A 15,000-nucleotide genomic window follows, 5' to 3' on the forward strand; every position below is an offset into this window, starting at 1 on the left:
GAGCGCAAGGTCGTGGTAATGGGCGGTAAACAGGTTGGAGGGGGTGAGAGGGGGAAGGCCAGATCACTCTTCTCGTTGGGTGATCCAGACCATGGCTATAGAGAGGGACTCTGCAGGGAGCCTCTTAACCCAAGGTTAAGGCATAAACAGCATCTATCAGGCAAGTGATGGAGAATCTCTCCAGGATGACAAGCAAGTCCACTATCGGGGGGAGGGGCAGTCTCACCATGGGTAGCTCCAGGCCAGACAGCTTTAATGTGTGTGCACAGTGGTCCACAGCAGCACAGGTACAGCACAGCAAAAGGGATTCAGGGGAAATATTTCTGCTGAGAAAACCTCATACAAAGCACAAACTAGATGTGAACAGGCACCCTCTACCCCCACAGTCAGGGTAAGGTGAGCTTTGGGGGCACAGTGCAGTCTTCTTAAACGAGATGCTAGAGAGACTCCACTTGCATCACCAACACATGGCCCTGAGCCGCTTCCTCACACAAGGAAGATTTAAGCCTGTGGGCTTTGGGGGCAAGCTGTCACCTAAACATGTATTTCCATACCCACAGCCTGTCGTGCAGGAAACCTGCCCAGGACAAGCCCTTCCCCACCCCTCTCTCCCTCCCTGTAAGACACTGCATCAGAGCAATGCTGGGGTCAAGCCAGCAGTAATGCAGTGAGGTACCACACTCCTTCTGAGGCTACTTCTCTGGGGGCTTGTGGGGAGGTTGGTGACACTGGGACCAGCCCCTCCCTCACATGCATTCCTCCGAGCCAGGGACCCCCCTGCTTTGATGAAGAGCTACAAGGCAGCCCACCTATCCACCGGGCCCACCGCAGATTAGGGACTCGTGCAGTTTGCAGCTGCGGGCACAGATCTGCCACTGTTTCCAGGATAAGGATGCCCTGAGCAGCACTGCCCTACTGTTGGTTTTCCTGCGCTCACAAGGGCAGCGTCTGCAATCCTGCAACGTTTATCCAGACCACCACCTCCCATCACGAACAGACTCTTTTCCCTGAGCGCAGCGAGCTGCTGCGTGGGACCATCTTAGCGCTGCGAGTTGGTGTGGCAGCATATCAAGCAGGAGGCTTTGGCTTCTACACAGAAATTGGAGGCAGGTTTTGGAGTAAGTTGCTACACTTTTTGGCGCGAAAGCCACGGCAGCATATGGCCCAATGTTCTCAGTTTAAGTCTGACACTTAACATTATTTAACAGTTTCTGTGTTAGGTGCTTTATAAGGTAAAGGAAATTAACAATTTTCAGCTAATTAGATCACTCAATTGGCTGAACATCCTGGACACCTCTTAGAAAAAAAACAGGTTGGCTCAGGCGATGGAAAGGCTAATGCCTCTTCCATTATCACTTATGAGAAGAGGGAAATAGTTGGAAAGGATGCTTTTATTTTAAAAACACAAGTGAAAAATACCTCAACTATTGGACACTCCAGTAAACACACTTGTCTCCCAACCACCACCCTTCTAGAAAGCAGGGTGCCAACTTGCCCACTGCTACGTACGTCCCAATCCCCCTGGCTACAGCAGCAGCTCTCTGGTGCCACCAGAGTCTGTAGTTATTGCCTTCAAGTTTCCTCTCATGACTCCTGCTGTACAAATCTGTTAAGAAACAGATTTTTTGGAAAGAGGAAAAAGATGAGCAAGAAATGGGGTGGCCCTTCAGGATGGTCTGCTCCCCCACTATGGCGCACAAAATGCTCGCTCCTTTAGGACAGCAGTAACAACACAGCGCTGAGCTTGGCATTTGGGAAGGGAAAAGCATTAGCCCAAGTCTGGCTCAAAAGACAAAAATTAGGAAAACAACAGAGGTTTCTTATTGCATTTCCTGTTACACTGTAGCTTTTTTACTCTTTATAAAAAGCTAGAAAACACACGTCTGTCATATGATTTAAGAATGTATTTTAAAAGTGTTTGTTTGAAATGAAGCCGAGTTCCCTTATCCCTTGCGTAGAGTTTGGGGCACTAGTAATCTACTGCTGGCTTACTGTTATCTCCTCCACCAAGCTCACAAAGACGAGAGAGAATGGGCATGGCTCTTACAAGGGAAAAAAAATGACAGTGGGGCTGCTGAGATGTCTGATAGTATCGGGGAAGTGAAAGTGGTAGTGCAGTGAAAATGGATACTGTGTGATACATTAGATTTAATCACTTGCATTTCAATTAAGCTTTTCCACAAATAAAGATGGGGAAGTACTCTGCGGGCTCCCTGTGGGGCTGGAGCGCCAAGCTCTGTTGGTGCTGCGTGCCCCAGCTGGACGCCCACAACAGTGCTTCTGCAGCTCGCTCAGGCTGAAACCCCACTTCTGCCTCCCAGGGTCCTCCCTGTTAGGACCCATCTTCTCATTTCACAGTACGCGAGAGGCATCCCACGCACGCCAGCAGCCCCGGAGGATCTCTGCCCTGGGACTGCTGTGTCCGTGGTACAGGGGATGAGCCTGTCCGTCATGGAAACACAGCCGCTCTCTCGTGCAGACACAACGGCCTTAACGTGCTAGTTTGGAAGCACAGAAGTTGGTAAGACTTGGGAGTAGAGTGGGCTAAAACAAAATAAAAAGACTTTCCATTTACAATTTATTTAGACTTTTTGAAGTTCAGTTCTCCCCTTTCCCCATCCTTAAAAATCATCAGTAGCGTTTTACTGGGGAGATGAGTATCAGATTTCCTTCTCTGCCTTACTGATGAATTAGAACTGCATGAGATGAGGAGGTTTCTAATGGAAACTCTGATTGCCCTCAACTTACTGCATTGCCAATGGCACCGCCGCAGAATGGAAAAATCACTAAGGCTTTTGATAGCTGGGGGTTTAGTATGTGTTGGGAGATGTAAGAAAGAATCACAGGAGGGGTTACTGTCACACCCAAGAAGCTGTGTTGTACAAAAACTGAAGAAGAAATAAAACTCTCATACACAAGAATAGTCCAACTCAGTCCCGTTACGGTGAAATGCAATCTGCTACAAGAGGCTGCTGACAATGCCAAGCGGCATATTACGTACCCTGCTGCCAAATTCTGGCAGGTACCACATACAGGCGCCCACAAAAAACCTGTCCAGAAAAGTGAGTACAGGGATGACCACCCAATTCTGGCTCTGCTGCAGGAACAGCAGAGAGGTTATTGCATACCCTCCTGGACACATCAGCCAGACAGAAATGTGATGTGTTACTCAGAAGGACCAGGAGGTACAGCCTGCACTGTGACGAGCAGGTATGTCTCTCACCAGACTTACTCTTCTCTCATGGTGTACTTCCATGCATAAAAGAGTCGGGCAGGCAGGTTCATAGAGATTGTATGCAGTGTGTGGGGATTTTTTTAATGTTCAGCAGAATTTGGCTCTGTAGATGAACCATTAACAATGTAGTAGAAGGGACAATGGCTTATTTATCTGGTGTACATTTTACATATATACTAACGTTGTAACAGCCAGTAAACATCTGTAACTGGTGTTGCTTTCTCTTCCTCACTCTTCCCACCTCTCTGCATTGCAGTCACCTTTATCTTCTGTGTCTGGCCCTGGAAAGCTCCAACTGTGTCCTCTCCCTCCTCAGTTTGCGTGTGCTGGGTGGGGGGAGCAAGGGGGGAGGTAGGGGAGAGCGATGGGAAGCAGGTGGTGTTTAATCAGTCTGGCAGGGAAATAGGCAGTCACTGGGGTCCTTTTGGGGGTGGCATGAAGGTGGTAAGCATGCCCTCTGGCAGCAGGGTACCTCCTTTCCTCCTTCCCCTGGCTGAGGGTAGGGGCAGGGGAAGGAAATTGTGTGTGGCTATGGGTGAGGGGTGTTGCAAATGAAGCCCTGACTCCACTAGTCCAGGCTCCCCGCAATTAACTCTGACGAACCTCCTCCCAACACAACCATGCTTTTCTGGGCAGCCAAAGCCCTCTGTGGTGGGATAAACTGCTCCATCTATTCCACCCTGAGCCATGCAGCTGGCCGAACTGGGCTGCAAACACCTTGTTAGAAGCTTCAGTGCAGGACCTGCCAGAGACCCTGAGCCTCACCAGCCTGTGAGGTCAGGAGATGAAACCTTATGTTCTAATGGACTGAGCTCCCTCTCGTTTGACTCCTCTTTATCCCCCGCGGAAGGAAATGGTGCGACTCCAGACAGCACTGGATTAGATAACCTCGAGGCTGGGCCTCATCTGATGGAGCCAGCCCTCTCTGCAATTGCACAAGATAAGCCACTTCAGTTTCCCCCTGAACATTGATACTCGGCAGTTAAAGGGCTTTTATTTGCAACGTTGATTTCCCCTCCTCTAAAAACTTTCTGAAGTTGTAGACTACTGCTTTAAAAGCATTTGTGTCTATGCCACCACTCTCCCATAAGTCTCAATCAATGCAGCAACCTTTCTGCTTAGCAACAGAGATTATGCCACCCTGGTCTGCTGCTTTCTACAAAGACTCTCCATTAACTACAGAAACAAGTTCAAGGCCACATCTTTGAGCACTCTGGACCACCACCTGGACATGGCTTCTTCTGATGGCACAATTCCACCAGAGCCTTGAAACCACCCCCCCACAGAGGGCAGTTCATGAGTCCCTCTGGTGGCACACAAAATGAGACAGAGCCTGGCTGTGTACCTTCCCCCCTCTGCAGATAAGAAAGATGAACCTTGCCCCTTCCAGATCTACAGGGAGAAATCATCTCCAATATGCTGATTACTTTCAGCCATCCCTTCTGGCTGTCCCTCTCTCTCTTGCCCGCCCACACTTGCATGTCAGGAAGACATCAGGCTCTTTAAAAAAACGGAATCCGGCAATACTCCGGTACTGCAGGTGATGGGCTCTGCCTAACTACAGAAAGTGATCCAGTACTCTGAAGACTTGGACCTCTTGGGCCAAACAGTATTTCTTAACTTCACTTCTTGTGTTATTATTGTCACTTCAATAGGATACTGAACCATGGCTACTTTACCTCTCTCTCTCTCTCTCATGCACGTGAAGGACACACAGTCCTCATGGTCCCCTGCAATATTCTGCTGTTACTTCCTCACAGCCTCAGTATGTCGCCTTTACAGATTTTAGTATCTTTGAAAACAGTGTCCCCGTTGCACTCCATGCCAATTTTGGAAGGCCTCTCCACAAGCAAATCTGTGCTGCCACTGCTCTCTCAGCCTAGGGATACCTGGTTTGAGAGAGGGCAGGACCCCAGAAAGCTGGGCCGGAAACCAACATAGGTCACAGTGCTGCTTTATTTCTGCCATGGTTTCCAAAGGTTGTGACAGTTTGCTAATTCACATTATGAAAGCCCAAACCTCATCCATTTGAAAACACGTTGAAGATATCAAGCAAACAGTGTTCTGCGTGAAGGTGACCTATTCAAAGGTCTATAGGATGGGCAATCCCATCTCTAAGACTTCTGTTAAAGTCAGTCACACAGCCCTGACCCCGCACTGTGAGACGGTATCGGTTGGGACCTCCTCTTTTGGCAAGCGTGCCTTACAAAAATAAAAACAACGCCCCCCTCCACGCCACATCCATAAACATGATGGCTCTGTGACTCCAAAGCCAGGTCTGCATTTAATTTTTAGTCTTAAAAACAAATGAAACTTTTTTTCCAATTAACACTTAACATATAGTCACACACTTGATTGTATAGTAACATAACAAAAGACAGCTCTTCAGCTGGCACAGATTAATTAGCTGCAATGATTGCTGGAGCTGATTTACACCAGAAACTGAGAATCCAGTGCAGAATTTAGTTCAGTGTCATGGAGAAAAAGCATGGGGTGGGTGGGATGGGGAGGGAAAAATTTTACAAAGCCAGTAAGCGAAGTCACTATTTCACATCTCTCTGGTACAACATGTATATAGAAGAGCTAAGATGAAGTTTAGAAGACCAACTATTTTCCTCAATTTTCACAGCACAAAATCTGCTATTTCCTTTTAATGCGACGTGTTAAAACAAGAAATAAGAAATTTCAGCTGATTAGGTCTCCTGAACACCCTCCTCCTTCACTGGACAGTGCTGCTTCTCTGGAAGTTTTGTGAGAAATTTAGTTATGTAGTCTAAAAGAAATAAAGAAAGTCTGGAAGAAACACGTGCAACTTGCACGTTACCTATTACCACAACTAGGATTTATTAAATGGTAAAAGAAATCACTGGTTTGTTTTCCTTTTTTTTTTTTTTTTTCCAAATTTGCTTTCAGGTTTAGAGCACCTGTAACATCCTGTTTTTCCCACTCATCTCTGTCACCACCAGGATCAGATTTCAGCTCGTGAGGGATAAGACTTTATGCAAGTTAAGGACAACGTGGGTTAAAATTCACCTTGCTTCTCCCTCCTCATCTACGATGGATTTTTGGAGAACTATGGACATCTGGAAATCAATTTTACATCAGAAAAATAGAAAACAGGGAAGAACTAGGAAGATGAATAAAGGCTCATCACAGACACAAAAGACCAGAGCAAAAAGAAGCTTGGATTTGGGTATTCTTGTCTGGCAAGGAGGCAGGCAGTAAGGCTAATGAAGCATTTGCGATATGGGACGTATGCCAGCGTAACAAAGAAGATGTGCATCAGCTCTGCAGATGTGCCAAAGCCCCCAGAGCAAAATAATGACATAATCACCATCAGTGTCACAGACCAGACTGTACACAAGGTGACATGGGAGAGAATAAATAAGAGTCTTTAGAGGCCTATAGTACACACACGGGAAGGAATAGCCATTCCTCACAACTGCCACAAGAGAGTGGCGAGATGTTGGGTATAATGTGTGCAGCTAGCAAAAGAAATCTTGAATTGTGCAAGGCTAACACACTATAAATTGGTGCTTTTCTTGATCTCCAGTTGACGTTTCAATTCCCACTACCCCTTGTTGAATGCAAAATGAAACGGCAGTGGGAGTCAGAAGAGTTTGCCAAGTTTGTTTTGTTTTGTTTTTGTTGGGGGTTTGTTTTTTTTTTTTTTGGAAGGGAGTTGTTTTACATGAGAAGAGGATGGGGCAATAAGGATGAGTACCAGTAAATAATTGTAAAAAAAACCCCAAAACCAAAACCCAAAAAATCCCCCAAAACCACAAGACCCAAAACAAAACACAGCACACCACCAGTGCATGCACGCAGGCACTGAAAGCCTGCACCACTCAGATGAAATAATCCTTGGGTTCCCCCAGAGCAAAATTAGAAACAAACGAGGACAGGTTTTGCTTTTTTGGGGGGAGCCTGTGCTTTCTGGTTTACTGCTATCCATGAACTAAACCAGGAAAAATCCCACTCAAATATTTTTTCCTGCTAAAAGACAAGATTACTATTTTATTGATCAGTAATAAAACACCGCTTAGGGCAATTTAGTACTTAACATGTTATTTGCGGTGGGGAGTAATCTGAAAAGCTCTGAGTAGCCTTAAATCATTTCACAACAGCTCTTCCCGCATAAAAGCAAGTGTTCGCCTCCGTACAGCTGTGTGATTTTGTGGTTTGTTTTTTTTTTACAGACTTTTGTCAATTTTTAAAGGGAACATCTGTTTGATAAAGTAGAATAACACTGGTAGTAATCCACAGGCCTAAGTGGGCAAACTGTGAAAGAGCAGGAGATATGCTGAAGGCGCCAACAGGACTCTCGCAGAAGGAATGCTCAAGTACGTAATTGTTTGCAGGATCTGGCCCTACAAGAGGAGCTCAGAAGAACAAAGCACTTGGCTTCACCAGTGTCCCTTTTCATTGCTTCTAATGAAAGATTCATAAGAATAACTTTAATTTTTTATGATCTTTTTTTTGCATTACTGTATTAGCTGCATCTACTTTGTATGCAATTTCTTCTTAAATACAGAAAACCTGTTTCAAAATGCCAGGCATAATAACTTAATCAGTACAATAATTGATCTTGATTGTTGTGTGGTCCTTCTTAACAGTAAGGAAGTGAGATGGAGCCCAGAAAATGTTTGCTACAATTTTTCCTTTTCATTGCAAAGTGATGCATTTATGAAGAATGCAGGTGAAGGTCCAGAGTGGAGTTCTTTTTTAATTTTTTTTTTTTTTAAGAAGAAAAAAAATTACTAAAACCTCCCTAATTTGCTAGTTAAATTGTTCAATGGAAGAATGATTGTATTTGTCCTTTTTGGCTTCGCCCAATTAATTGGAGCAGTAATGTAACGATTGTTAATAAACAGCTTTAATTTGACTATACTTCTTGTCTGTCTACTAGAACTGCACCATATCTTTGTTTAGCATATCATCAGGGAAAACAAGGAAGCACGTATATAATTTTGTTCTGTTGTATATGAAGTTTAATAATTATGCCACAGAGGATTCTAAATTAATTGCAGGAGGCACCACAATATTAATAATCTGTTTAGCAAACTCTGGCTCCTTTGCACTTTGATGTTAGGAGCAGAGACAGTACGAACTGTGGCAGTTTTTTAAATTGGGCAAGTGTTTGTTTCTGTTACAGCTTATACCAATGTTTTGTTTTATGCTTTTTCTACTGTGCACCGTTCTTCCCTCTAAGAAGAAAAAAACCACCTGACAGAACAACTCAACAAACAAGCCTGTGCTTATTTGGGCGCATTTCGATCAAAGCTGACAGATCAAATTTTTCATTTATTTACCAAAGTTTCACTGCAGCCCTTCTTCATAATTACAGCAGTGTTTTAATTTTTTTTCTCCCCTTGAATAGGAGAGAAGGGGTTCTGAGAAAGTTTTTAATTAGCTAAATAGGTCTGTGTAATCTAGATGAAATAAACACGCCCGTTTGAAAGGGTTGTTAGAACTTTTCCAGCCATTTAATCCATAGATGGCTGAACACAATGATACCTTCCACAGAAAGCTACAGCCACCACCAGCAGCTGTTAGAAGAGAGCTTGCTCCCTGCTCCTATTGATAACCCTTTGTGGAATGAAGAAAAAGAGCTGAGGGAAGGAGAACTGAATGTCAGACAATAGACATCGCTACACACACTGTCTCTGAACTTTCCTCATCTCTGAAGGACAATTAATTATGAAGGCCTTTGGGGTAGGTCGAAGCAAGGGAAAACCTACTGCTGGCCCAGCACTCCAGCCGCTATCTCTGTGTTTGTTAAATGGTTGTGCCTGTTGGGAAACCAGAGTAGCAGCCACCAAAATAGCCAATAGATCATTTAGGAAAAAAGAGCAAAAGATTTTTTTATGTGTGTCTGTCCTTGTATAATTCTATTCTCACTGTGAAATCATCCATACACAAAACACAAGGACAATTTTTTTTTTTTTTTTTAGAAGAGCCACAGGGTAGGTTACAGTCAGAAACGGCCTCTCAGTGGTGTGTTAAAAAGGATGGTCTTTTCACCAAATCATTTCACAGAGGCAAAACAGACAAACACAAAGAGTTGAGACTTTTTCTCCTACATTAAATAGAGTAACTGATAAGGTCAGACATATGATACCTAAAGACATGAATCTGTGAACTCTTGAAGTCAAAGGACTTCTCTGTGCAAAGGAACAATCTTTCAAAGGAAATAGATCATAGAACTCCACTGAATCCCCTTTAAACTTTATGAAGCAGGAGGAGAAAAAGCTCTAAGTAGGGAAGCTTGACAGAAGAGCCTTGAACTATTTTCTGAAGGAAAGATGAGACCCTCCCTAGGCTGCCACAAAACATCTTTTTTTTTCTAAAGGCTCTTCTGAACTTTGATATGTGCCAAGACACCGCTATTGAAAGCTGTATAATTATGTGCTATAGCCACTGTAGAAAATGCTTTGTTCACCACAACAAAGAACAATAAGCAAAGTAAAGTGACATTACACTGTATCTTTTTCTTTAAGAATGTTGAGAAAGGTCACGGTATGTTATAACTAATAAAGCTGTTGAGTAAGGAAGTTTAAAGTTGATCTTGCTGTGCTTAAATGTAACCCAATGACAAAAAGGCAGAGGGAACTAAAATTGTAATGACATTAAAAAATAGATCATATATCAACGTGCCAACTTCATTATACAAACACCTTGAATCCAAAGGACACAAACAGAAATACTGAGTGTAGTCCTGCAACAGTATTCCTCTCGCGATTCTCTCCCTAATAGCTTCCAACTACAATCTGCAGAACTGCAAAAATTGATTAATAAGCATTAATTGATATGTGCAATGCACGGGCCTTCTACTGCAAGCCATGGATTTTGTTACTTGATTAAAAACCGGGTTCATTTCTCGTGCAGTTTCAAGGAAAGCTCTGCTGTTTCACAGAAGAACCTCTTCAAAATTTAAAATAAAATAAAATAAAAAAAAAAAAGGAAAAAGGCCTGAGGGCATCAATTAAATTTCCTGAAACCAAGATTTTTAAGTGAAAAAGATGTTCCATCTAGACACCTATGTTTCAGTTTTTCCTCAGACGAATCAGGACAGTTACGTTTGCTATTCTCAAATTGCCAAAGCAGCTTTACTCTCCTTGCTGCAGATCACCAGACAGCAGCCTTCCAACTTTGTCTTTAAGAACATTGAGAACAATGTTGAAACGCTACAACAATAAAGCCCTTGAAGGAGGAAGTATACAGCTGAGGGAAAAAATGTGAGGAGTTTAATACTGAAACAAACAACTGTCCCGTTAGGCTATGCCCACTGCTGGTACCACCAGAAGTGCAGAGACTGCCAGGGCAGAGCAGTTTGTACGGAAAGAGCAATCTCTGAGATGGAAGTTAGCAAGTTATGGATTTGATTTTCACTTCTCTTGAGGCCACTTTGTACCGCTCTGGTTGTGTAAAGAAGTATTATGGTGGTTATAAATTGTACTTTACAGTGCCTGTGTATCGCAAAACCACTCATAAGTGGCCTTAGTTTAAATAAGAATCAGGTTTGAAGGCTTTAGTTCTCCTTTTGATGAACACCAATTCAGTTCAAGATGAATCCTGCAGATGAAACGGGGGAAGAATACAGGTTCCTAAAATAAGCACGAGTGGCCAGAATTTTTGATAATTTAGGATGCCTTAATTTTTGGATGCAGTGCTGGGCACACTTTATTTTCAGGGAACGGACCATTGAGGACCTCCTGACAAAGTGGCTGTTATTAATACCTCTCCAGTTGAGCATCCCAAAATGGAATTGGACTAAAACCATCATCACTTCTGAAAATTTTGGCAGCCAGCGTTCCTCTCAAGGGTTCACAGGCCGCTTATGTGACTGGGTTATTACTTAGATTTTATAGGCGGTGTTGTTTGAATTGTTTTACATAATCTCATTGATTTTTATGGAACTAACTCAGAGTCCTTTAAGTTAAACGTACTGCTAAGACTTGAGTGCAACTGGTCTTAATTAGGTTTTTCCCACTAGAATGGTTTTCCCCTGCCAAAAGCAGAGCAAACCTCTTAAAAATGGTTTTCTCCCCCTTCGAAACGACGACACGTGCCGTAACTAGCGCTATGAAAAGAGGCAATCATCGCGTCAAGCCCCACTGTACCAAAACTGCATACAGTGTATTTGTGCAAATAACGCAGCTTGGCAGACTTTGCACTATTGTGATCAATCTCAGTAACTACGTCTGCAAAATGGGGCGAGTTCCCGTGAAGCAGCAGGCAGGCTGAGCTCAGAAAGATGGCGTGCGCAGGGGCTTGCTTTGGTGCTCATTTGCTCGCTACGCAGAGGAGCGTGGCGAGTGTAAGGAGCAGGCAGGAGGGCACAGAGCGAAATCGCTAGCACAGAGAGACCCTGAGACTTCAGAACTAAGGCTGAGTCGTTAAATGCCCACAAGGAAAAGGAACGGGCATCGTGCAGAGAGACATTAATACACGGAGAATGACGGTAACTACAAAAAAATGCCAGGGAACAAGGACGATAGAGGAGGAGCGGGAGCCAAAGCAAGGCTAAAATCGAGGTATTGTCCTCAGGCCAATTTCCCCTGCTTGTTGTAAGTAAATAAATTGGAAAAAAAATTCTTATTTACGGTTTTTAACCATATTTTTATTTTAACTCACAGCATGGTGTCCCCCTTGCTTGAAATCAGCCTGCCACAGTCACAACTGTGAGGTCTGATGATCTCTGTCAGGATGGATTTTGAAAGAGAGTTATGAAATTATTTGGGTTGTTTTTTTTTTCTTTTAATGCATAGCAACAATACCTGACTTTAATTATTGCAGCTGGCATTCAAAAGCCCATGGCAACACCACAGATGAGACAGATATCAAGTGGCGCAGCAAGCTGTCCTCTTATTCTGACCAACTTCAGCATTTGTGCTGGGACACTGACATTTGTGGCTTTCACTCACCAGGGCAACCCACCTTCTCCCTCCCTGGAAGAATGGCCCTGGGGCAGAGAAGCATCTTCACCTTCCACAAAAAAAAAAAGTGTGTATTTTTTCCCCCTCTTTCAAAACTCAGTTTCAAATTGCTCTGTGCAGCTTAGCACAGGTTTCTCCAGCTAGCCCTGCTGTGAGAGAGAGAAACGTGGAACCGGCTACACACGTGTGCACACAAAACCCAGGCAAAGTTGCATCGCACTGGAGGAGGCGTTGTATCTGTCTCTGGCTCACAGCCACCAGGGTACAATGGCAAGGCTAAAAACGATAGGACATGTGGTTTGTTAAACATCTTCTTTGACTTTGCTACAAGCTGTCAGTTGCAACACGCAGGGGAAGAAAAACAGTATCACAGATTCCTGAGCAAATTAATGGCACAGCCTGATATGGACCAAATGCACATTTTAACATTATAATTTTTTTCCTAATAGTAAATTTAGGAGTAGTACAGTATATGCACGAATTTCACTCGAGATAAAGGGAGAGGGTTTAGGAATAGTAGTGTAGATGATTTAAAAGAAACAGCATATCAGACTAATCAGAAGATCAGCAAAGCATCATTGAAGTATGAGAGGAAAGAACTTTGATGATGCTAAATATGGCAAATGCTCAGTTTGCTAAATCCTTTTGGATCCAATTTCAACATTACAGTACTTGTCATTTTTGTGTTGCAGCTTGTGGGGGAAGGGCCAGGCATTTATCAGGAAAAGTTACATTTGCTACATTAAAAACTGCACAGGACAGTTTAGTGATCTTGTAACTGCTGGATCTTCAGTGCAAAACCAAGATTTAAACCTCTAGGAAATTCTCATTGTACTAGATGTGTTATCTAGTACAATGAGAATTTCCTAGAGGTTTAAGAAAGACTGAGTGAAACAATCTGCAAATCATCGCCATTTGTAACATCTCTTTTCCTCCATGATGGGGGAAAAAAAACCCAAGGAGCTCCCTTCCTGCCAGCTGCTAGACCCCTTGGTGGAGAAGAGGAGACTGCAACCACTAGCAGTGCTAAACATGAGATTTGTATTTTCTTTTCTACCCAAAGACACCCATATGCTCCCCACAATTCTTCACCGAAGTAATCCATTTACATCAACACTGCAACTAATGTTTTGAAAAAGAGTAGTAAGTGCCTGAAATCATCAAGGATACGAGAAATTTTGAGGGCAAAGAACACTTCAACCCACGTTCTGCAAACAGAAAAAGTTATGTTAAAAAGAAAAAAAGCTGGAGGGAATTTAAGAAGCACATTTTGACAGAAAAAAAAAGTTGGTCACACATCTCCTTATGCATTTCCTTTTCCTCTCCTGTATTTAGCTGTTGTACCTTGGCATACAGGTGGACCTACCTCCCGTCATGTGCGTGCATGGGTACCTAACAGGGCCAAAGCCCTCAGGAGGGCTGGGGGGAGCCCCGGCACACCAAACGTGAAGTCTGGATGTTGTCGTCAGCTGCAACGAATGGCAAACCCCTTGAGGAACATCTTCATCCCCCTCTTTCTTCATCTGCCCTTTCCATGCACCCATTCTCCCAGAAAACTCTGCGTGCCCAGAAAAGGGGGAAGGAGCCAGGACAGCTGAGAAAGTCTGTGTTTAGAGACTTTTTGCATCATCTGAACTGACGTGCTGTGAGAACAAGCGCTGATAAAAATCCCTTGGAAGGACTTTAGGCAGGAAACCACCCTCCTTAAGCTGACAAATGTCACTTATGCTACAGGAGGGGGCTCATTATGCAACTTGACCCAGAGTGAAAGGTACAGACAAAAAAAAAATTAATAAAAAACTTAATAATTAGTACCACCATCGCTTTCCCACTCCACCAAGAGATGGGATTACTCAAGCCTCCCCCTCACGCACACCCTGTTCAAATGCATCATTACATCTGACTACCTGAACAATGCAAACTGCCATCCTCAGCAGGGAGAAACACTCTCCCGTGGTATCGCCGAGGGTCAGCATGTTAATGATAACAATAGTCTGCCGAGCTACCAGGCTGGCCTGTAAACAGGAATCTTAATCAAAGCCACAAACCCGTTACAGCAGAAAACAGAGAGCATTTACTTCGAGTAGTCATTCTATCCTGCAGCTTGACAAAGCAAATGCATTTTAGTTCTGTAAATCAAAGGAAGGAAACCAGAGGAAGGTAACTGCAAGTATTTGATCATGCAACTACAGAACTTTAGAAGAGCTGTGAGGTGACTTCTTTCACTACTGTCCCTCCTAAAGGAAACTTCAAAAAGTCAAAACTAAGAAACTTAACAAAAAAAAAGAGAAAACTTTTATCTCTTGTCAAGTCCTAGTGAGGCGTAAGTCTCCAGCTACTATGGCTAAAAAGATTAATTAGCGTCATTCAGGGATGTGGATGGAATGCCCAGATTCCACCAGTCAGGGCCACAACAAAAAGGTACATTATTTTAACGGCAGCCTGGACCACAGAGCGACTCACACACACAGAGAAACAAAGATCAGTGCCTACCTCAAAATCATTTGCTTTATTGTAGTGCATGTTCAGGGCCCTGTACAGCTCACAGTCTCTGGTTATAGACAGCTCCTCAGTGCTCGTGACCCCGTCGTTGATGGCTTGCCGCGCATACTTCTCCATCTGAATGTAGTAAAACTCACGGAAATTGCTAAACCACTTGATGAGCTGAGAGGTAATGCATCTGTTGAACTGTTAAATTTAAACAGTAAGAAGGATAAGAGCACTGACATTCCTCCCCAACAGCCCCATTTCTTTTAAAAAGCATTCTTTCCTCCCCTTCCCCACCACCTTTTAAACCCATGTCTCTGTGTTTCTGCTGCGGGGGCG

At 43.7% G+C, this 15,000-nt stretch overlaps 1 protein-coding gene across 1 annotated transcript in view; it reads right to left on the reverse strand.

The window, feature by feature from the left end:
- The window catches only part of PROX1 (prospero homeobox 1), a 36,723-nt gene that overhangs the window by 7,872 nt on the left and 13,851 nt on the right, over positions 1-15,000 (reverse strand). Inside the window, exon 4 of the mRNA XM_029086953.1 lies at positions 14,668-14,862. Within this exon, the coding sequence (XP_028942786.1) occupies positions 14,668-14,862 (195 nt within the window). The remainder of the gene's footprint in view (positions 1-14,667; positions 14,863-15,000) is intronic.

This window comes from Antrostomus carolinensis, unplaced genomic scaffold (assembly GCF_000700745.2).
Source record: "Antrostomus carolinensis isolate BGI_N321 unplaced genomic scaffold, ASM70074v2 scaffold35390, whole genome shotgun sequence".
Taxonomy (NCBI): Eukaryota; Metazoa; Chordata; class Aves; order Caprimulgiformes; family Caprimulgidae; genus Antrostomus; species Antrostomus carolinensis.